The sequence below is a fragment of the Lathamus discolor genome, chromosome Z (assembly GCF_037157495.1).
Source record: "Lathamus discolor isolate bLatDis1 chromosome Z, bLatDis1.hap1, whole genome shotgun sequence".
Lineage (NCBI taxonomy): Eukaryota > Metazoa > Chordata > Aves > Psittaciformes > Psittacidae > Lathamus > Lathamus discolor.
The window spans coordinates 111,501,940-111,526,043 of record NC_088909.1 but is presented as its reverse complement, the minus strand read 5'-3'; the positions used below and the strand labels follow the sequence as shown (position 1 = coordinate 111,526,043).

The 24,104-nt window shown below is 41.5% G+C and overlaps 1 protein-coding gene across 1 annotated transcript in view; it reads right to left on the bottom strand.

Moving 5' to 3' along the window:
- The window catches only part of DCC (DCC netrin 1 receptor), a 615,473-nt gene that overhangs the window by 67,401 nt on the left and 523,968 nt on the right, over positions 1-24,104 (bottom strand). Inside the window, exons 16-18 of the mRNA XM_065661552.1 lie at positions 9,937-10,032; positions 5,566-5,804; positions 572-710 (exon numbers count right to left, since the gene is read on the bottom strand). Of these exons, the coding sequence (XP_065517624.1) occupies positions 572-710; positions 5,566-5,804; positions 9,937-10,032 (474 nt within the window). The remainder of the gene's footprint in view (positions 1-571; positions 711-5,565; positions 5,805-9,936; positions 10,033-24,104) is intronic.

Sequence of the window (24,104 nt, the reverse complement as noted above, 5' to 3'; positions counted from 1 at the left end):
AGTGACAAAAGGTTTTGCCTGGGCTGAAGCATCAGCCACCAGCACAGCACACAGCAAACCATTAAAATACGTCCACACAGTGTTATGAACAGACCCGTGAGTCAGGACCTTTGGTCAAGAAGGATGTGTAGTAGATGGAAGCAGTTACTGAGTCCTTTCTACTAAGTGGGTAAGATGGGAAGTTACGAACTGAAGGCAAAACGACGCAGAACTTTGTAAGTAAAAATTTTAAAGTAGCAATTATAATTTTCTAATGATAACAGGATAATTGTTGTCACCCGATGTTGGGTTTCTTTGAAAACTCTTTTAAATCATTAGTATCTGAAGTCACAGCTACTCGTTATACTATGGGCCAAGGTACTACCATCTCCTAAGTTCTTGCAGTGACATCAGAGCTCAGTAGTATGACTGCTCTGTCTCACTAGCCATGAAAAGAAGCGAGGAAAACCAGTTAAATTTGTACATACAGTGCCAGTTCATGTTGAACTTGTTCAAGTTGAGCTTGAACAAGGCTTTTGACGGCAAATATGAGAAAACCCAAAGAAATCCATCCCAGCAGCTCTTGCCGTACCTGCTTCGTAGGTGGTGGCGTGTGCGGTCATGCTCCAGGTGCTGGACCGCCGGCCTTTGGTGACCATGACAGAGAACTCGTACATGGTGTTCGGCTTCAGACCTATCACAGTGTGGCTCAGAGCAGTTGTATCTGCCGACTGTGAAGACAGAGAGCGGAGAACATCTTTAAAGACACTCTTTCTGCCAGTAGCTAAGCAAAACATGGTTACAGAGGATTCCCTTTTCAAGCAAAACAGCCCTATTGCTACTGCGCACCTTAATGGGAATATTTTTAGTACCATAAGCAGTTGAATAAATTAGTGTGATGCTTTCTCTTTGCCTATTCCCACATAAAGCAATTTGCTGTGTCTTGTTTTCCTTGCGTAAACTGGAAGCTAACCCTATGTCTTACATCTATGTCTGTAGCAGGACAAAAAATTGCAATATTTTCATAAATAAAACACCCATTTTCAGCCTCTTTGATAGGTTCCTGCTAAAAAAAAGTTTTTAATTGCTGATTTTTGCTGATTTTTAGTGGAGGTTCAGAAAACATTCTTATTCCAAGAATGGTCTTTACTAAGGGTTACCATTTTCTGAAGTTAACATGCATTAAGGATGAAGATCAAAATATGACCAGAACTGCTGCATAAAGTTGCGTTTTTGTATTCAAAAAGCGCACTTTTTCTTGGTTAAATACAGCATGATTATACATTATATTATATTTGAAACATACTATTGATCTGTCTCCCTGTGATATGTTATGAACAACTAAATGTATCGATGTTGATGTGAATATTAAATTGTTCGTTTATTTTTAGCTGATTTAGCTTTTTACCTCGGCCTGCAGTAAGGAACAATCTGAGCTCAAACTAATGTCGGAGAAGACAAGTGAGAAGAAAATTATCAGGCAAATCGGTGGCAATTGGGTAAAATCAATTCCCACGCTCTTCAGTTACAGAGCCTGGTGTGCAGTCCTCCGGCATCCGCAACTTACAGGACAGTGGGTAAATGTGGAGCACATTTTTATGTGTTTATATACCTATAGACTAAAGTTAGCTGAGTAAGGACAAGATACATGTGACTTTCGATCAGAAGAATACCTCGAGGTTCACATTTGCAAAGTGGTTCACAACAAGGCGCTTTCTGGCATGCACCAGTAATGCCATTCTGATGCTAATCATCAGACGATCAAAAAATCAATTGACCTTTACTGAAAATGGGACATCAAGTTTCCACCACACCACAGAATAAAGCAGAAATATTCAAGAGGGGTGTGTGTTGGGGAGAGATTTACTTTGAAGAGACATTAATTCAGAGCAGCCCTGTGCAGAAGGACTTGGGGGTGCTCTTGATGAGAAACTTAACATGAGCCGGCTGCAGTGTGCACTCGCAGCCCAGAAACCAACCGTATCCTGGGCTGCATCAAAAGGAGTGTGACCATCAGGGCGAAGGAGGTGATCCTGCCCCTCTGCTCTGCTCTTGTGAGACCTCACCTGGAGCATTGTGTGCAGTTCTGGTGTCCTCAACATAAAAAGGACATGGAACTGCTGGAACAAGTCCAGAGGAGGCCACGAAGATGATCAGGGGACTGGAGCACCTCCTGTATGAAGACAGGCTGAGGAAGTTGGGGCTGTTCAGCCTGGAGAAGAGAAGGCTGCGTGGGGACCTCAGAGCAGCTTCCAGTACCTGAAGGGGGCCTATAGAGATGCTGGGGAGGGACTCTTTGTCAGGGACTGTAGTGACAGGACAAGGGGTAATGGGTTCAAACTGAAACAGGGGAAGTTTAGATTGGATCTAAGGAGGAAATTCTTTCCTGTTAGGGTGGTGAGGCACTGGAATGGGTTGCCCAGGGAGGTTGTGAGTGCTCCATCCCTGGCAGTGTTCAAGGCCAGGTTGGATGAAGCCTTGTGTTGGATGGTTTAGTGTGAGGTGTCCCTGCCCATGGCAGGGGGGTTGGAACTGGATGATCTTGAGGTCCTTTCCAACCCTAACTATACTATGAATCAATGATTCTATGATTAATGGCTATATTTGCCTATATGCTACACTGTTTTACCACAAGTGCTCTCAGAGGTTTTGCATGCTACTTGATAGGAAGACAAAGCAGCACCATATTTTATCATCTTTATACTCAATTAAAACCCCTAGTTCTTGGAAATTAGCAAGTTTGCAACTTATCTGTACTAAGGGTTTACTCCGGCAGGGAATTTCCCTCTTTTAAAAGTCTTATTGAAGCAAAGACATCACTTGAAAATGTTCATAAACTATTCACCTGAACTACTCAGCCACTTGACGGAGACTGTAAAATCTACCTGCTGGAGTTTATACAAATTATTATTTGAATAAAGCTGGATTTTAACAGAGAGAAAAATAATTTTCTCTCCCAGAAAATATTTTGCAGGAAAGAAAATGGTTTACAGCATAAAATACTCCTCAGCATGACTGAGCGTAACTAAAACCGATAACAATCACTGTAGAAGTCCTTAGACACTGCAGTCAGGAAAAATTCACATGGAAAGAAACAACAGGGTTTGAACCTGTTCCTGTATAAACTGGCCTTTAGTGGAACATAACGACATCGGGTTCTTTTTTGTAGAAGTAAAGTTTTTTGCCTTTAGTTGAGTGTTTTTCTTTGACTCTTTTGCTCAGTACTAAATATTAGCATTTCAACAGTAGAAACATCCTTGAAGTTAATATCACATTGAGATGAAGGGGGTGTAACTGTAGAAAGTACCTTTAGTAATACCACTGGATAGCTGTTTGGGACAATTTGCACAAAGTAAAGCTGGCAGGGCAAAGTTAAATTTATAAACATCCCACTTCCACAAGAAAGGGTAAACCTAAACCCTTCATTATGTTTAGATACATAGGTTCGAAGTAGTGGGGGACTTTAATGGGAAAATCTCAAAAGACTTGGAAACTCAATGCACAGGCAAGCGCTTTGGGACCCTAACTGGGAGCCTCATCCAAACCCCTCTGAAGAAGGGAAGTTTTCTCCACTGTTTTCAAAGCATAACATAATAGTGTTTTATCAGTTTCCTTGAAAAAACGTGGTTATTTCAAGAAAACAGACCCTCTTGAAAGATTTTTGACTTTTTCTGCTTTTGGGTGATGGAATTGGAATAAATGAATCAGGCTGGCTCGTTACACATTACGAACAGACTGGCCAAACTAGAGATGGTAGCCAAAAAAGGCGACTTTAGTCTTGCTCCTCTTTAGTCTTCTGCATCTGAACACCTTCCAGAGCCCTGTGGGTGGCTTTGTGAGAGATGTCCACCTACTTGATTAGCAGAAGGCCATTGAGCTTGACACCTCCAAACCAGACATGCTTCTCCTGAACACTGGATTAAACGGGTTATTTTCAATCATTTTTATTTGTCACCCACCATTTTCCCCTGCATGCAGCTCACTACATGCATTGGGAAACTAGAGAAAATGTTATGACTGACTGTGAGTGGCAAAATATAATGCTGTTTTTTCTGGAGATTTGAGTTCATCACTAGAGCTGCAAACAGGGACTCACTGTGCTTCCTATGCTATACTCCTCTATTTGCTGGGCATGGAAATCCATCTCTAAATAGGAGATGAAGCAAGGTAGGGCATTCAAAACATTGCAATGCATCATTTTGGCACCCTTAATTACTTATAAGCTCGCTACAACTGCATGAGCATACAAAATTTGTGTCTAGTATTGCAGGTTACCATGTCAGCATCTGAAGCTGCCCTAAGTATGGCAGTAGATAGAAAAGCAAGTTATGGACTTTTATACCTTGTAAAGATGTACTATTATTTAAAAGCTTTACAGGGGTCAGCACCTTCAGCAAAAATCCAGCTGGCCTGAATGGGTTTTCAGCTGGCGTGAAGGCAAGTCAGATGTAATGAAATTGAAATGAGTAGTTTGTGGCAACACATGGACTCAGCCAAGCACCAGTGAGCCAGATTCTGATGGAGACATATCCTGGGAGAGCTGAAAAAAAAATCACACTCAGAAAAGGGATTGAAGGCAAAAGCTTCTCCATCATCAATCCCGTATCTTCCAATATGGATTGATCTCAAGATCAATCTGTAGGACAGGTGTATCCCAAACCTGAAAAAGGTGGAGAGCCATTCTCTTGGGTTTAGAAAGGCCAGCCTATATTCAGACACATCACTCAGGCTCTAATCAGAGCAGCCTTAGTGGATAGAGCATGGCCTGTTCCGCAATCCTTGTAAAAATGACTTGTATGAGGCTGCTTTTGTTAGGACAGAGAACAGTGAAAAATAAGGCATCCACCTGCAGTATAAAAATACATCCATAGCAAACAACTCACTATGGATCAATATGGTCCTTTAGGCAATGGAAAACAACTATTATGGTAGGGCAAGGGAGGAACGACACACTTATCATGGGGAAGGTGGATGCTATATAAGATGCAATATTTAAGCTGACAACAGTGGGGATATATAGCTTATTGTTCAAATCCAAGCAAACTAAAAAGCCTAAAGCCTATGCTAGCTCCTTTCCATTCCCTGTCCTACCACATCTCTTTGGTGCGTTTGGTGCTGCTTTTGGTGCTGCTTTCATTAGCACTTGAAAAGAAATTACCATACAGTAGTATGCTCCTGCCAATCCATTCAAATTGTGTTTTCTCATAAACTAGCCTTCCTTTTCTGCAACTTGGAATATGCAATATGGGTGGGTGGAATTGTCATACGGTGTGGGTGGGTTTGCAGTTGGTATTTCTTCCTATTCACACTACACTATTGTGCTCCTAAATCTGTGACTAATTTATGTCTGATTGGTAAAGATTAAAGATCAAAACTTCCAACAGTTGGCATGTGGAATTACACTATGGCGTTCATCCAACTAAACACATGGGTTTCTAGGGAGCAGTACTTACTCAGGCAAGTTTCCTTTTAATTGAAATGGGAGATTTGGTTGAGGAAAGTTCATAAAAGCCAATTCAGAGTCTTTGCAAATAAAACACGAACAGATGAAATAGCTCATAAATTCGTAACGTGTTAAAATTTCACCTTATACTTAGCATTTGTTGAATAGCTTGTTCTCCATCGGACCGTGTAGAAGCGAACCTCCGTTGTCTTTTGATTCTTTGGGACAGAGTTATCTGCCCAGATGACCCTCACTGCATCATGCGTAAGTACAACAGCCTGGACACCTACTGGTGGGAGCATGGGGGTGGAGATATCTGGGACTGAGGTAGGGAAATCATCAAGCAAAGGATAAAAATCAACTTCTAATGGATCAATGGGGTCTGGGTCCATACATCAGCAAATGAGCATTCCAAATTAAATGAACAGGTAAGTTAAACAAAGAAAAAAAGAAACAAACAAAAGAAAACAAAAATCAAGCAGCCACCAAGGGGCACACATCACAATGGGTTAAATGCATGGCATTAATGAGGAGGGGGAACATGAGGAGAACAGAAAGAAAGGCATTAATGCAAAATGAGAACGCATCAGCAACATTTCAGTCATATCACTACAACAAAACTAAGCAGCGCTAAGTGCTATTTTCCATGACTTGTTCAAATACTTCGAAGTATGCTGTATTTTCTTTGCACAAGATGAAGTCAATGCACAGTGTCTCTCCTACATTTTCTTCAAAAAATCAAATCATGTAAACAGCACATTATTGGAAACACTAAAAGTGGAGATTGTGTCAGCTTCCAACCTGATCTATAGACATGACATACCCTCACATGTTTAGAAGTTACTCATGCTTTTCTCTATTGGCAGCCTCTTTTCGGCTCTTCTGTTGGTTTAACTTTTTGAAAGGAGCATATTCTGAATCTGCTTAAACACTTTCAGGCGAAACAGAACATGACAATTTCACTGCTGAAAGCGCTGAAGTGAAAATCTTGCAGTTGTTTGTTTAATACTGTCAGCGTGCTTGATGTGCACATACAGGCATGAAGACGTGGGTTATCTTCAAGCAGGCTTCCTCCTTAAGGAAGAAGCACACTCCCTCTCCGATGTGTCTGTGACGGAGTGGCCTTTGGTGAGCAAGATGCTGAGCACCAAGCACATGTCTCGGTGGTGCATTATGCAGTGTCAGAAGAAATTTCTGGCTTAGTTATCAAGACTGTGCCACATTCAGTTTCACTTCCAAAAGCTGAGTGGCGTGCTGACACATTCAGTTAACTGAGGCTGTCAAGATCACTGTGGCCATGCTTCTCCTTCTACTTCATGGCAAAGGAGGTTACTCTGGGTCTGAGTTATGAAGGTGTGAGAAGGGAAACAGATGTTGGGTCAGCAGAAAATTACTGCTGTTACAGCCAGCAGATAACAACCACCAACAGTGTAGAGGATTTTTCTTCTGATCAGTGTTCAGCTTGGCCCCAATGACATTCGTGCTCTTGGCTTCTCCAGGGATCTCTCTCTGCCTTTTGGAGCTGCATGGTGATGGCACTCATGCGGGAACCAGAGATCGCTTAAATCATAGAATCATATAACAGAATGGTTTGGGCTGGAAGGAACCTTAAATCTCATCCAGTTGCAACATTGTGCCACAGGAAGGGACACCTTCCACTAGACCAGGTTACTCAAAGCCCCATCCAACCTGGCCTTCAGCACTTCTCTGAAGGACCTACATCCTTGTGGAAGCACCCAGCCACCTTCTGGCTTACCTTTAAAACCATACTTACTCATTATTTACCAGCTGTGATTTCTCTAAATGCAATCTGAAAATGCTGCGGTAAAGTGCAGCAAAAGCACTCCAAAAGGTTGCTTGGTTTGGTTCTGGGTTTGTTTGTTTTTATTTTTTTTTTCGGTCTAAAATAATGTGCTAATTAATCAAAGCATAAACCAATCTAATATTTCCCCATCAACAGTTACTACATTTTTTTGTTTCCCCATCAACAGTTACTACATTTTTTCTGCTCTAGGTGCAGTTGCAGCTGCTGACACTCTTTGATCACTCCTTTTTTATGGTTTTGTAATTTTTATTCAGAAATTTGGGAGGTTACAGCCTTTGAAAGGAAAAACAAGGAGATAAGGGTCGCTGAAATTTATAATAAGCAGCCTTAGAAAGGAAAACAAAGGAGATAAGGATCACCAAAATTTATAATAAGCCATTTAAACAATCTCATTGCGTTGCTTCTCTCATTGAAAGCTGCTTTATAGGAAGTTTGAAAGTGAGTGTTGATGGAAATGAAGCAACTTTGTTGTTGTAGTGATTCAGAATGCAAAGATGCGATCCACGTGGCGTGGAATGGGCAGCTGAATCTCTTTTTTACCCCAACCTAGAGAACCGAGCTTCTGCAAGTTAACAGCTAATTTTCCTTAACTGAAGTTTTCAAGAAGAATTGGCGGTAAACTTTGAAAGGTGAGCAATACCTGTTTCTGTTTGGTTTATCTACAAACTCAGAAGTTGATGTGACTGGAGCTCAGTTGGTATTTTAGCAAATATCACACTACCTTTTTCTTTCTCTTTCCCATACTGAAAATGCAGTCCTGCTGCAGAGAAGATTATGAAGACAGGCTGCGTTTACCCACATAAAATGGTCAGACCCAATCAATCAAGATAATTCACTTTTTGAAACACATCACCACTGACTTGAGGAAGAGGGAAATGCCTATAATCCAAGGGTGGCTAAAAATAGGCCCTTAAATACCACCTCAATTTTCCACCAAAGTTTCATTTGTTATTATTTATGCGTAGGCATCTGTCATTTGGTAATTGCAATCTCTTGACAGAAAATAGATTTTTGCTCTCTTTGGCGTTCTTTTGTGAATACTGCATGTTATGTAACTGTAGTTTGCACATCATATCCACACCAGCAGGGATTAAAGTATGTCTATGTATACGCTAAATGGACACAGTTTTTTGTTTTCTTTAGTGCACAGGATGCATCAGCTCATTTGCTTCTTGGGGAGCACAGTTCCTTGCACTTTCCTGCTTTGCTAAAAGCCTTTTCTGAGACGTTCCCCTGTGACTAACCCTATCTGGTTTCTCCTTTTAGAGGCTTCATCCTTTGGGTGGGAGGTCGTGGGGATCTCCAGGCACAGACATGTCTCAGCAATAAGAAAGCAGCATCGAGGTGGACTGCTCACAGATGATCACTGGGTCCATTCACCAAAACAGAACCTAGTCCTGAATTACCTTTTTCACACCTGGGTATCATTTCATTTATGAGAGGTTATATACAGACATGAAATTAAATCCTGATTTTTAAATAGATTCAACAACCAAAATCTTAAAAAACAAAAGTATATACAGATCCTAACACAAACTCACTGGAAAAAGGTTTTACAAGACACACACTCAGCAAAAATGACGTCTGTATATTCCACATAAGATTAATAATTTTCAGCCAGAAATTCCCTGACACTTATGGTATCTAATGTGCCTTTTTACAGTTGCCCTTGATCGTGTAATTAATCTGTTTTGGTTATTTTTCTCCTTCTGACTTTCCAAGATTTCTTATGGGAATACTTCACAAATATGGATAAAAGCTGTTTTTCCTTGTAGAGACACCAAAGCACCATTTGGTTGATTTATTCCTCGTGGTCCACCCAAGCCAGCGTCAGTGATTGGGTTTGCTCTCAGTGACACAGCTCCCCTTCCAGGCAGCTCTGAACACCATGGGTGAAACACAGGAAAAAACCTTCACCAAATGATGGTGCCAATCAGAGGAAAAACACGTGTTTTGTTACACCCCCACAACCCCCCCTCCGTTTTCCTGTTTTTCCCTCTCGGTTCTGTTCTTTTAACCCCTCGTCAGTCCCATCAATCCACCACTGATGGCAGAAAAACCACATGGCAGACTGGAACACAGTACTACATGAGAATAAGTCTGATTTTATAACTTTGCCAGCATCCCAAACATGCATCTGTGAAAACAGCTGCTTAAAACAACCTGCTCTGCTACTGCTGGGTAATCCCTTCTGTTAGCCTTATCCTGCCAGGGAAGTCCCATCAGTATGTTCCTCTGCCTTCTGCAGCCCCTCTACATGCTTTTGTAGTTGTGCATGATGACAGCGTGCTCTTAACTAGTTAGTTTCGATTTAAACTGCTTTAAAAATGAAGGGTACAAAAATAATTTCATCTGGGCTTAATTCAGCGAAGCTGTTGGCCAGAATTCTGCCCTGATCTTTAAATGTTTAAGTTGTTTGGGAGTCACGCTTCTCACAAGCCAACTCGCACTAAAAAGCAAACACTTGTGAGCATCCCATTAAATTCACACAGCCAGTTCCTGGAAAGGCTAGTTAATTCATTCTATCTATATAGTTACAATTAAGTGGAAAGCAAAGCTGATTTATTCTAGCAGGACATGGTGGTTGCTGCACTCATTTCTTCCATTGCCTTGACCAAAATATTTTGCCCAGTGTGCACCTTTGTAAGGCCGATGTTCACTGATGGGGAACAGATTGTCTGCAACTCACCTGTCATTGACCTGGTGGTCGCACTTTCATACAGAGGCACCCCTTCTCCTGCATTGTTAAAGGCCTTCAAGGAAATCACATAGTGGGAACTTGGCTCTGCAGGAGAAAACGAACAAGGCAAAACAGATCACAAAATGTTAAAGTCAGATTTGGGATGCAGACCAGAGAAGTGCTTTCCTGAAATCCAAGAAAAAAAGGGAATGAAGTTAAGCAAACACCTGTGCAAAGCAAGCAAAGAGCACAATGGCTGCTCATTGTTTTTGTTTTCTTTCCAAAGGCTTTATTTATCTCAATATCCTGGTTTTATCTTCATCAATAGCAAGGTAAAGTTCTCCTTTAAATCACCGGCAGTTTTGCCTGTGTAAGAAAGCTGGAACCAACTTTGGGCATCAGCTGTAAGTGCAGAGGAAGCCTCAGATATGTGCAGAGCTACATGGAGGGGAGGGATGCTGTGGGTTGCCAGTGCCTTCCTCAGGATGGACCTGGGGTACCCAGGATTGTGCCTGGTGCTGAACTCCAGCCGGCAGGGAGGCATCCAGCCCTGCGCAGCCCCTCATGAGGATGTGCTGCTGTCTGGAAACGACGTGGGAAGAGATGGGTGAGCGTCACCAGTGACGCATTGCCTTGGAAAGCTGGAATTCTGCAGTGAAGCACGGGTGTCCGGCTCTCCAGTGCTGCTTGCTGGATCTTGTGCTCCTGAAGCCATCCCAGAATAGTTCATGCAACCCTGCAGTCACTTTCTGGATGCTGAGCAAGAGCCTCCCTCCTTAGTTTCATGATGTCAGAATTACAATGGTAATAGCCATTTTATTGTTTTTTACCTCACAGACAGCTCCTCATGCTATGTTGGCAATTATGAATCACAGAAACACAATGGTTTGGGTTGGAAGGGACCTTAAAGCTCATCCAGCTCCAACCCCTGCCGCAGGCAGGGACCCCTTCCACTGGAGCAGCTTGCTCCAAGCCCCTGTGTCCAACCTGGCCTTGAGCACTGCCAGGGATGGGGCAGCCACAGCTTCTCTGGGCACCCTGTGCCAGCACCTCAGCACCCTCACAGGGAAGAGCTTCTGCCTCAGAGCTCATCTCAGTCTCCCCTCGGGCAGGTTCAAGCCATTCCCCTTGGCCTGGCCCTACAGGCCCTTGTCCCAAGCCCCTCTCCAGGTTCTCTGCAGCCCCTTTAGGCACTGGAGCTGCTTTCAGGTCTCCCCTTCAGGAGCCTTCTCTTCTCCAGGCTGCCCTAGCCCAGCTCTCCCATTTGGAGCACCTCTCTGAAGAATGAGGTGGCAGGAAACAAATAACACACAGGAATTAACTTCTGGGTTCATGGGCATGCTGTGCTAGTTTGTGTGTCCTAGTTTACATGGGGCTACTCTTAATGTATCCCTAAATGAAAACAAAGTGAAATCTGCATGTCAGCGCCACGTTGGTTTTTTCTACTGTTTCCTGAGAAAAAAAGGCAATCCATTTTCCTGTCTTTATTCATGTAATTCACTTCATCCCCCCCGACTTCTTTTTAAGCTGTTAATTCTATTTGCACAGAAGAAAATTGCAGCGGAATACACAGGGCACTCATCCACCTGCCAAAGATGAGAACTGCCGCCTCGAAGTTCTTTACTGAAAAATAACAAACGTTTGTATGCAAGGAGGCATTTATTAACATGACATTCCAAAAGACCTACCGCAAAATTACATATTTTATCTACATTAACACCAAATCAGCCCAGCATGATTAATACTGTTACAGTGAATGTGAAATGAGTAAATAATCTTTAAGTACTTATTGCATATTGTTACTAATATCCTTTCTACCCATGTATTTTGTATTTCGTTTTACGTTCAGAAGGAACAGTGACATATTTGTTTAATATTCAGGTGGCTTGTGTGCTTCTATTGCAAAACAGCTAAACTTTAAAAATTGCCAAATGAAGGACCGGTACATTAATAACTCCCTGTGCTAAGTGCAGGATGGTTATTAATTCAGCTGTTACTCACTGTAATATCATTAGTCATAAAGAAATTATTTTGTATTCACAGAGATGTAGTACATTTTCATCTGATTTCCACTCGGTATTAGCATACTACTTTTAATTTCTAATTTAACTAAGTGTTGTTGTAACTCTCCAGATTCCACAAGAAGATTTATTTATTGAGACACAAAGTCATTATTTAGCTGAGTTTAATAATGACACACATTCAGTAGCTTCTGAAGAAGAAATAGGCTTTCATATGCACAATCTTGACTGCCTCCATCTCTTCCTTCTACCCAGCTGTTGTGCCTATTTATGAGTTTAGTAAGATGTGACAGAGCGATGCAAGGTGTTAATGCAGACCACTCACTAAGGTACACTGTGAGAAATGAGAGAATACAAAAAAAATGAAGTTTTAGGGCTTTGAGATGTGCCAGCTGTTTGCTATTACCAGCAGTGAGCTAAGTGATTATACTGAAAAGGACATTTAGGGAGAGACAGTTAGTGTTTTCTGTAAGTTAGACACATAGTTTAGCTAATAACGGCTGTCCCTATAGCAGATGAAGGGACAAGCACTTCTGTAGAACAGTTTATCCCATGCTGAGACAGATATTTAAGAAATAGAAGATGAATCGTCCTCTAAGGGTTGGTACATATTTCCACTGATAACGACCAGAGCATGAATGTCTGTACTTCACTTGGCTTAAATTTGAATAATGAGACACTAGCCAGAGAAGAATGTTACCCTGAACGCTGACTTTTTAACTGTGAAAGATTACTCAAGAAACCTGATTCTAGAAATTACTGCCGAAATCCCCAAAGCCCTATAGGACTGTCATGTCTAATCAAAATACATTGTGAATTCCCCAATAATGAATAAGCAAAATGAGTGATTTACTATTAATTTGATCATGAAAAATATACTCACAGAAAGTGATAAATTAGGTGGAAAAATGTGATGAGTTCATGGAAAATTTAAAAATGGAGACTATACAGCACATACTTCATTATAACTGGCCATATAGCACAATATATAGTTCATCAAATTTTATAAATCTAACAGACTGACATATGATATATGTTTATAACTAGGTTGGGTAAGGTTACATTTGCGAAAAATGAGCAAAGATTAGGATGAGGATGTGATCTGTCGCTTTCTGTTAAAAACAGAGGCATTTCAGGTGCTCTATTTGAGCTGCTGCTAACTGGAGCAATAAATAATTGCTCGAGTCCCTCTCAGATAATACGGAAAAAGGCAATTTGCCACGGTACAGCGTTTGAACAGGGTACCGGAGTTTCTTCTAGTCCAATAGTCCAATACAATGAAAAAGTGAGAAAAACATTAATTTTATAATGTGGCAGTTACTTTTTGAACTGCATTGTATGTTAATAGTACTTATAAGGCCACTCTAGTGCCCTTTTTGGGAAAATGCCACTGACTGGAGCGGGAGTCTGAATCGAGGAAAGGTTTTTAGTGTCAACCGACTAATAAATGCAGCAGCTAATGGAACAGGAGGTTCATTAACACTCCTGGCAGAAACAACGCAAAGAAACAAACAAAGAAACACAGGGTTTAGAGATAACAGTATCATAGAACCCCAGACTGGTTTGTGTTGGAAGGAATCTTAAAGCTCATTCAGTTCCAACCCCTGCCACGGGCAGGGACACCTTCCTCTAGAGCAGCTTGCTCCAAGCCCCTGTGTCCAACCTGGCCTTGAATGCTTCCAGGGATAAGCATCTACAGCTTCTTTGTGCAACCTGTTCCTGTCTCTCAGCACCCTCATACTGATGAATCTTTTCGTAATGTCTAATCTAAATCTCCCCTTTGTCAGCCTCAACCCATTCCCTCAGTTAAAAACACTTCCATTTGTGAGAATTCAGAGGTAAGCCCTGAATTTTTCTCCACTCATCACAGATAGGAACTCGACTCTATAATAAGGATATTACCATTTGTTTTTGCTATTCTGGGCAGAATTGTATATTTTTTTTTTATTCTTTTTTTTTTTCCTGACGGAAGACATCTCTTCTTGCCTTTGAAAAAGCTGAGCAAAGAATTCAGCATTAGCTAAGAATTGCCATGTCAGTGTTGGTGTGGAAAACGCTCCAGAAATCAAGTTGTATTCTGCAGTTCAACTTAAAAAAACCCCAAGGACAAGAAGTTCAAACTAAGCATGAACAAAATCAATTTTTTCTACTGACAGTGTTACTGGAAGGAAAATAGTCAACAAATACCAACTCATTTAAGATACCACAGTTATTCTTTAACAGGGTAAAATTGTGACATCTCTACAGCCATTCCATGGTGTCTTCTGATAAATGTTGAGTTTCCACGCATAATTTAAACTTCTTTTTAAGTATAAATATGAAATAAAAGCTTGACAACTCGATGTGAACTCCAGTCCAAGGAAAGCTCCTCACCTTAACATGCAGTTTTGGAAAGAGGGCAGCAAACTCAGCTGATTTTGCAGATCAGCTCATTTCTCTCTCAGACAAAAATTCATCCTCAAGTCCTCTTCTCGCTCCCCAGTGTAACAATTACCTGACACAAGGGACCTGCAGAGTGCTCGACGAATTGGTACCCTGGGAATGCTGAACGCAAGCTGAGCTCTCCTGATCGCCAGGAAACCATTCAATCCCATCTCACCACCCAGCGCAACTCTCTTGAACTTAAAAACATCTGGATTTCTTCAGATGCAAAGTAGCTAATAAAACAGCAATAAAAATAAGTTCTATGTCCAATAATCCCCTCCTAATGCCTTTGTCATGGCCTTTCCTGATCATAAACAGAAGTGAAGGAGCAGTTTGCCGACATCTGATCGCTTTTACCCTGCTCGGGCATTGGTGTGAATCTCGGAATGCAATACAGCAGCGTGCTCATGCTGCCACAGCTTCCTGAGGAGGAAAGCTGCCATCGTTACCTCTTTTTTTTCTTTTCCTATTACTAAGATGTTTTTAACTGTAGGCTACGGAAGTGCACCCTTGGGATGGTAGAGACAGTATTAAGGTATCCATCATGAGGAGCAATACGTTCCCTGTAGACAATGTCAAAACAAAGATACCTTGTCAAAACAGATGGGGTCTGACAAGCAAAAGAAATTCCATTAGCGATTAGTTCAACCAGGCCAAGGGCAAGGTCCTGCCCATGGGTCAGGGCAATCCCCAGCACAAACACAGGCTGGGGGGGACAGGATGGAGCAGCCTGAGGAGAAGGACTTGGGGTGCTGGGTGAGGAGCAGCTCCCCATGACCCGGCTTCAGTGAGCGCTTGAGCCCAGAACCCCCCCGTGTGCTGGGCTGCACCCCCAGAGCGTGAGCAGCAGCTCAGGGAGGGGATCCTGCCCCTCTGCTGCGCTCTGGGGAGACCTCCCCTGCAGCCCTGATCCAGCTCTGGGGCAGCAGCACAAGAGGGACGTGGAGCTGCTGGAGCGAGGCCAGAGGAGGCCATGGAGCTGCTGCGAGGGCTGGAGCAGCTCTGCTCTGGAGCCAGGCTGAGAGAGCTGGGCTGGGGCAGCCTGGACAAGAGAAGGCTCCTGAAGGGGAGACCTGAGAGCAGCTCCAGTGCCTAAAGGGGCTGCAGGGAACCTGGAGAGGGGCTTGGGACAAGGGCCTGTAGGGACAGGCCAAGGGGAATGGCTTGAACCTGCCCGAGGGGAGACTGAGATGAGCTCTTAGGCAGAAGCTCTTCCCTGTGAGGGTGCTGAGGCGCTGGCACAGGGTGCCCAGAGAAGCTGTGCTGCTTGGAACTCGATGGTGTTTAAGTTCCTTTCCAATCCAAACCATTCTGTGGTTCTGAAAGTAAATATGGGGGGTGTCAAGCCCTGAGGAAGAGGATGCGGAACACCCATCCTTGAGGACTCTTAGAACTCCGCTGCAGATGACAGCTTTGACCCAGAGCCAACTTCGAAGCTGGCCCTGCCTGAACAAATAATTGGACACTACAACTTGAGGGATCCCTTCCAGCCGAAGCCAGTCTGTGATAATTAGTACCTGCTCACACAAACAGGGTGAGGGCAGGAACCTGGCTTTGATGCCAAGCTGGGGAGGAAGTTCTAATTCGGCTGTTGACCCAGGACCTTTCTGTCTTCTCTGCCGGTCTCTCTCTTTGCTTCACCGCAAGCATATTGACTCCCCTTTATTGTTATAGCAATGAAAGGAGTGGAAGCAGAAATGCTAGATTTTGTTGTAAACAGTGTAACTCCTGCAGGAAATGCCCAGTTCAGAGAGAAAAGGTCTTCAGGATAATTATGTCTATGCCCTATGTGTCCTGCCATTGCCACCAATGCTGTAAGGCCCTCTAAAAGGCAAAAAAACCCATCACTCACAATTATCTCAAAAAGCAACTGGGGAACAGCCTCATTTACTCCTGTCTAGGCTTGCAAAAACATTACACCTTGTAATCAATAGCACCAGTACTGGTTCCTAGATCTAGTAACATTAGTTTACTGCCAGAAAAGATAATCTATCTATAGGGCAAATGGCAAATTGAAGTGTAAACTCTGCACACAAGGGTTATTGAATTCTGAGAAATCAACAGAGAAAAGCTCTTCCAACATCACAGTTGGATGTACTTCCATACAACCTGAGATGGAGCGGTTGCGTCCATGGTGGTGGTTGTCCACGCTCCCAGGAAAACAGAAACCACCCTAAATGCATTAAGGAGCCCAAGCACAGGTTACAATAAACAAGCCCAAAGCAGATGGATATCCTGCTGTGCGAGATGGCTCCGACAGAACTGGAGGGTTTTCTCTGTAAATTCATGAGGAATCTCTTCACAAGAGAGGGTGCCTGGGTCAGACCTTGGAGGAAACAAGGTGCATTTAGTAGAATACTAATAGATCCGCGATAGATTTGTGCTTTGAGAGCTGCAGTGTCAGATATCCAGGCAGGATAAACTGTGCCACATATGACATTAGAGCATCCAGTGGTGTCCTGCCAGGGGGTCAGAAGCCCAGGGGGTGATTTGGCCTCCTCTGTGCAGAAATTACCCTCAAGCAATGGACCATCACCCCAAAATAAAGGTGCCCTGACTCTGATTTTACAAATATCCACTGGTCACCTAACATCCAGTAGATTAAACTCCATTAAAAGAAACTATAAACGATGTATTCCAGTTCTTGGACAACATACACTTGCCCTAAAAAGAAAAACTTAGAAGCAGATTTTCTCACAGTTGAGGGAAATCATAGCTACATTACAAAAAAAAAAAGGAAAAAAAGTTAAGCATCTTTAAATCATATCAGCAAATTTAACTATAAATACTCCACAAGAATAGGCTACCACGATGAAACTCTCTAACTGAGTTTCTCCTATGCTATCAGCTACAGAAAAGCAGTTGTATTTTATTCCTTCTGGGCACTTTGTGCATCGGCAATGGCTGCAGTTCAGAGGTGGATGAGATGATATTATTTCATCATAAGATGTGATGTTATTTTGTCAAATGTATTAGGTAATTTGGAGAGGAGTCACCATCAGAAAGGCTAAAATGTGTAATGAAGAGCTCATGCATTGCTTTAACAAAATAAGAGACCTACCAGTGTATTATCCTTTCTCTAACACAACAGCATTAGTATGTATTTTTACATCTTCTGGTAAACCAAACAACCCATAATAAGCGAAAATAATTTTGTTCAATAAAGCAAAACTTACAAAATGCTGTAAAATTCAAGAATGCATTTCCCAAGGTTACAGAGGATGGGCCTAATATCTTCTTGGAGAATGGAAATCACAAAATGCATATTTTGGAAATTCGGCACGTTTTTTTCCATGCCAAAAAAGTTTCATCTGATTTTTAAACAAAGTCAGCTAACCACCATGTTTTTTTAAGCATCAGCAGTTCTAGCATCTCCTGAAAACCAATTCCTTCTGCTTAGCATGCAAAAGAACAAATGGAGATTGCCTGATTGAGGCATCCAAATCTGAAACTTTTGGCCTGGGTAAATTCCCACCTAAGTATTAAAGACCACTTAGGACAATGATGTGCCTCACTACTTTGGGGGTGCCTGCGTATGTTTAGCTAACTCAACATATAAAACACTAGGGAAAGTGTTTAACAGAGCAAAGAGAATTTATAATGAGAATCAGTTAAGTGCTTTTATTTTAATGTAGTTCAGGAGATGAACAGCAAACCCATATTTGCAGTTGTTTTTGAGATGTCATCCCATCATATATTATGCCTGCTTGCTGATTTCTCTTGTGAGCTGTGTCCTATGTACGTTACAACAAAATGTGCAGGACTTTTTTTTTTAAGCAAAGACTGTAATTTGAACATGCTTCGAAAGAGGTCTTGTCTCCTGTGGAGATATGAACCTTTACAACTCCCGCGGTGCATCACAAGCTCAGTGCACTCCGCATCAGCAGGGATGTGAAACAACAAAAAAATCCCTGTGTGTATCACATACATTTGTTATTGATGTTACAAATGCACCGAATTCAGGAAACGCAAAGTACTGTAGCAGAAAATGAAGTGTAAGACATATGGACAAATGAATAAAAAATGAATAGCCATGACTCAAGATGATTCTTGACATCAGAGAGAGCATCATTAATGTACCAGGAGGATAAACATGTGTGGGCAAGGCTTTGTCAGGTACTCATACACAAAAAATAACAATCAAAATCGCGCCAGCAGGAGAGGTTGTGATTTCCTTTAATAAGTCTTTCATCTGAGCAATTGTGCACCTAGAAGCCTGGGTCACTTAGCTGCTTTGATGTCCTTGGCATCGCTGCCTGGGAGATTGGTGCCACTCCTGAAGGCAAAGCATAGTGTTGTATCTGCCTTTTTCCCTGAAAACTAATGCTTGAAACAGAATTTGCTTTGCAACTTCCAAAGTTGCAAAAAATGCTTGCTTATTTTACACTGAATCATCTTAAGGTCCTTTCCAACCTTCTATGATTCTATGATTCTTGTCTATCTGTATTATCTATGTTTTAATTTGGGATTTAGAGTTATTCTTAGGTGTTGGACAGAGCCTTGGGTGACATGGTCTAGGCTGAGGTGTCCCTGCCCATGGCAGGGGGTTGGAACTGGATGATCTTAAGGTCCTTTCCAATCCTAACTATTCTATGATTCTGTTCTTTACCAGCAAAGAAGGGAAATACTCAGCTCTTCTTTTCCATCTGTTGTCAACAGATCCTAAACATTTCTCAGGGAATCCTGTTTAGCAACTTTTTATAGCTGAAGACGTGAGCCGTAAACAAACTAAAACGCCTTACAGGAAGTCAGCCAGAGTGAAGTGCATGAGCGGATTCATGCACATAAGTATATGGGTAGGCTAAAATCCACTTTGACATGAGGACAAACATAAAATCCACACAATATCTTATTTGGGGGAGTTACGCAAGATCTGTTTGTAATGTAAACAATGCATGGATCACAAACTGACCCTGTCTTTGAGAGCAATTTCTCTGCACTCTGTAAGAAAGTAAAGTCAGGGAGAAATGAAAGAAAATTGTTGCATGAAGTATTTGCAGAAATGACAGCATTCTTTAAATGACAGTCAGTTTTCAAAGGCAAGGAAGAAAATGAACAGTCCCTGGAGTTTCGGAGTGCCTTTACTTGTTAGCGTTGTGCTTTAATGTGATCTATGAGGGAAACAGTGAGATGCATAAAATTTAACATATTTTTGTTTGATTTTTGTTGCTCCATTTTGTATTAAAAATGCAAAGGGAAGGAAACAACCCAAAACTACATTAAAAAGCTTTTTTGTTTCCTTTTATGTCTTTGCTATAATCCACAACTGTCATCTGCAAAGATTAAAGAAAATGAAGAACCTCTTTTGCCTCTCTTCACAATAAAACAAAATGCTTTTTTGCCTCATTTATGCAGAAGGGTCAAATTTAATCTGATCTGCAGTTAAGACGAAGGTGAATTTGATGGAACCCTTTATATTCCTACTGTTGGGTTTGTTAAATAGAAATTCAGATCTAAAAGCTTTGTCTCCATTTATTGTCACTTCTAATTGCCGAATTTTCTTTAAATTCTTCCTGCTTGAATAACGCAGGTATCTGTAAAGTTTAACATCTGTTCCATCCAAAACTCTGGGGCATCACCTGAACAGTAACACTTGCATCAAGGTGCACAAAGACAAGAACACCACAGCTGTCAATCTCCCACCATGCTGTATGGAGTTCCTTGCACAGGTCCATACAGACCAAGGAGACCATCCAGCTCACTCCAGCATTATAAAACAGACTTACTGGTGTGAGTTCTTATTATTCATATGGTAGCTGTAATTCTCCAAACTACTAATTAAGCAGAAATAGCTCACATCCATTAAATCTTCTTTTTGCAGTTTACAATTTTCAGATGTGGGTAGCTTCAGGCTTTATGGGAGAAGAGAGAGTAAGTTTGCAAAGTCTTTGCTAGATTTTGCTCATATTATGCACTTTGCTTTCATTGCTGGGGCAGGAGGATCAAAGGTTCCAGTTAAAAAAGAGACATGAAAATAGTATTTTGAGATGTGCACTCCAGCTTCCCAGCCAAACTCTTTTAAGAAGGTGCATATGAATTTCTGCACACTCAGGGAGATGAATGTAGCTTTTTCTTAGGTCACATCAAGGCAACGTACTTAAAAGCTCTTTCTAAAATTATGCCTTATTCTGTTCTCACATACGTAAGTGGGGAGGAAGAGCTGTGCTCAGAAAAGGAAAGTCCACGCTTCTGTAAGACTGGAATTTGGTACAGCTCTCCCATCATATTTAGTTTTTTAACAGTTTGAATATCCATAAAATAGTAATTTTTATACACATTTTCTCATGGAAAGACTTCGGGTGTTTCACACATGGAAGTATTACTATGGATGCCAGAGGAATTAACTTTTCTGATCACCTTAAATCTGGGACCTGGATTTTCAAATCTGCATCTCTCTGCTTTCTCTCATGTGATGCAACCACCCTGTCATCCCATGCAGAATTATTCTATTGTTGCTATTCAAATGCTTTTCAAAAACATTTTTGCTGTTGGGATGTCTTTAACATAGAGCACAGTCTGCACTGTGGTATATTAAGGCCAGATTGGACGGGGCTTGGAGCAACCTGCTCTAGTGAAAGGTGTCCCTGCCTGTGGTAGAGTGTTGGAGCTGAATGAGCTTTAATGCCCTTTCTGACCCAGTGGTCATTGCCAGGTCTTGTTGTGCCCAGGCTACCACCATTCTCATGCCAGCCTCCTACCCATTTCTCTTCTTCTAATAAATGATTAAAATGTCTCAGAATAAGTTATCAAAATATCCCAGAATAGTAATGTTGTTAACATACTGTAACACACTATGATAAAGTCACCACACTTAATTTCTCCAATAATTTAATTAAAAATACGCGTTTATCAGCTACTGAAATTTTAATGCAAATTATTGCAGCCAGTGTGGTGTTTCAGGTATTTTGGGGTTTATGTTTGCCTAATCGGTAAACAGAAATCTCATCGTCATACTTTTTGCCTTCTCTTTCAATTTTTTATTTCATGAGTAAATATTGATAAAAAGCTCATTGGAGATGAGCCCAATCAGTTCATTTCTACACTTAATGTCTTTTGAGTTTGGTCAGTACAGACTTCATTACTTCTTACGTGTGACAGATCAGAATTAGCATATGTGAGTTTTCCACTGTTGTTAAAATGACAATTAATCAGCCAATAACCTTGCTGTTTACAATCACAAGTAAACAATCAAAATAATATGTTAAAAAAAACCCCAAACAAAACAAAAACAGAAAAAAGAATAAATTGTCTCACTTGAAGGGTTTCCTTGTTAGAATTATTCATTTGAGAGTCAGTCAAACACTGATTTCTCTGTCACGGGAAAGGCTGAAAGAGAGCAAGGGATGCTTGCTCCTGAAATGTATGAGGCTGACATCTAATATCTTCCATAACTGCACAAAGAAAATACAACAAATACTTCACTGGCAAAGCTGAAGTCTCTGGATATTCTTATATCCTTCTGCACCTGTGGAGAGTGTCTCAAGGCAATATGACCACTCAGTCATGAGAAAATCACTGTATTTAATTCATTCTAGAATACAAGTGTTTCCTCTATACAGTTGCATTCAAGATGATCACACAGAATAAAAAGTCCTCAATCACTATTATGAAAGACTGAGTAGATTTTCCTCATGTTTTTTGAAGTGATTTATTCAGCTCCTGAAGTGTACTACTCGGACAAGTGCTGTAACAGCTTGGGTACAGGCTGATGCAGGCATTAAAGAAGTTTTGCTTGAAGGGACAAATCAATTAAGTACCTGAAATGTGATGCAAAGCTGTCATGTGACTTGTGCATACTGGTGTTAAACTTATATTATGAAGAGGAAAGGAATTAAAAAGCAGGCCACCCTCTAAGCATGTAGGTCTCCAACCTTTCCCTGTGTGTGATCTGCTTAAGGAGATCCTCCACCACTCCCAAGCCTTGTACTTTCAAGCAGAGTTTTTAAAGTATTTAGGATTACAAAGGTGCAGTGAAGTGCCTAATAGGATTTCTAAAGAGATTTTGAAATGTGACTCCAATCCAGAAAACATCAGGTCCTGCACAGAAAACCCTTTTAGTCAATCACTAGCAGCAGATTGAAGGTTCAAAAATCGTTGGAATCTCATTATCAGCTCTAGAACAGTGAATCCTGATGCATAACAATGTCCACCATGGCTAAGTTACCATTATGGACAATGGTCAACAGTGTAGAAAATTATCCACAGTGATCAACAGGTAGCAAAAGTCAGCTGTTGAATGGGCTCAACTATCCTTGCTGTCGTCTTTTCCTGCTTGAAGGATTAGAGAAGTAACATGGGCTGATAAGGTTCAAACTCCAGTGACTCAGTTCAATGTCTGAAGCTGGGTAAAATAAATAGCCTAGAGACTAGGTCAGAGAGTTTATCATTACTTCTGTCTTATCACAAAGGGTTTACCACCGAACACTGGCTTACCATGGCCGCAAGTGAAGCTACAGACTGCCTGCAGAGAAGATGAACAGGCCTGAGCTTGAAGCATGGGTTACATTTTGTTTCTGAGTCTGCCTCAGCTTTATTTTATGATAATAGGAAGTAATTTAGGGTTAGATTTTATAATTTGAGAATTTCCCATAAAAAAACAAACTGCAATACATTACTCTATCTCAAGACATTTATAACAACGGTACCCAACCATCCACACTCATAGAATGTGTGTGCAGGTAGTCAGTAATGACTCACAGCTGCACAAACAAGTTAGGGAAGGAGGTACAAAACCCACACAAATATCAGCACAAGGATCTGCAGCCTTACATATCCAACAAGCAGGAATTGCTACAGCAACCTTATCATATGTCTACAGCAGGAGCAGCCAGATGAAGGGGGATCAAGAAGGCAGGAATTTCCAGGGCAACCCTATTGCAGATGCTGGGAATAAAACCAGTAGGGGCTGTTAGCGTCAACTTTCAATACCTACATGCTTCCGTCTCCTCAACCTCTCAACCATAAGGTCTTTGGAAAGATGTGCAGGAGGTGCTTTTGTACAGGTCTGAACACAGAAAGAAGAAAACTGTTCCCTGGGAAAATATCAGGCATGTATGCATGCATGCACGTACGGTTTCAGGGTGTTTTGCATCACTGTTCAACTGGCACAGCACTAGTTTTAATACAGAGTTCTTCACCATCATTTCCCTCAGGACTACAACATGAGCTTATAGAGGTAAAATAATGCTTAACATGACCCGGATTATTGCGTTTCAGCATCTATGTGCAAAAACAGTAGCTGCAAATGAGAGTCAGGCAGGATTTCTGAAAGGCATCTGATGTCAAACAAATCTGACTGCTCTTTAATGAAAGTATCTACCTCTACAGAATCCAAATGATACACAGGCTTGCAGTGTGCTCCAAGCTAGCATACAAAGGAACAATAAAAAGAACTACAGTGGACCTCAGGAAGCTGCAAAAAGCCAATTTTTCAGCTAGAAACATCACAGATGGGATCGAGGAGCAGTGGGGTGACCTTTCTGCAGTCTCCGTCTAACGAGACAAAGGAGAGCTGGGGAGCCAAGAAGCAGCAGTCGCTGAAAGCCAGGAGGATGAAAAGAGATGAGGTCTTCAGAGGGGAGAGGAAAAACTCACTGCAGTTCCCAATTTATTTAGGTATCAGACTTCATTGTTGCTTTTGCATATTATGCTTAAGATAACATATACCTCTCATGCATGTGTTTCATAGGAATTTTTGCAACAGGTGGGATGAGTTCATGTAACACCTACGAA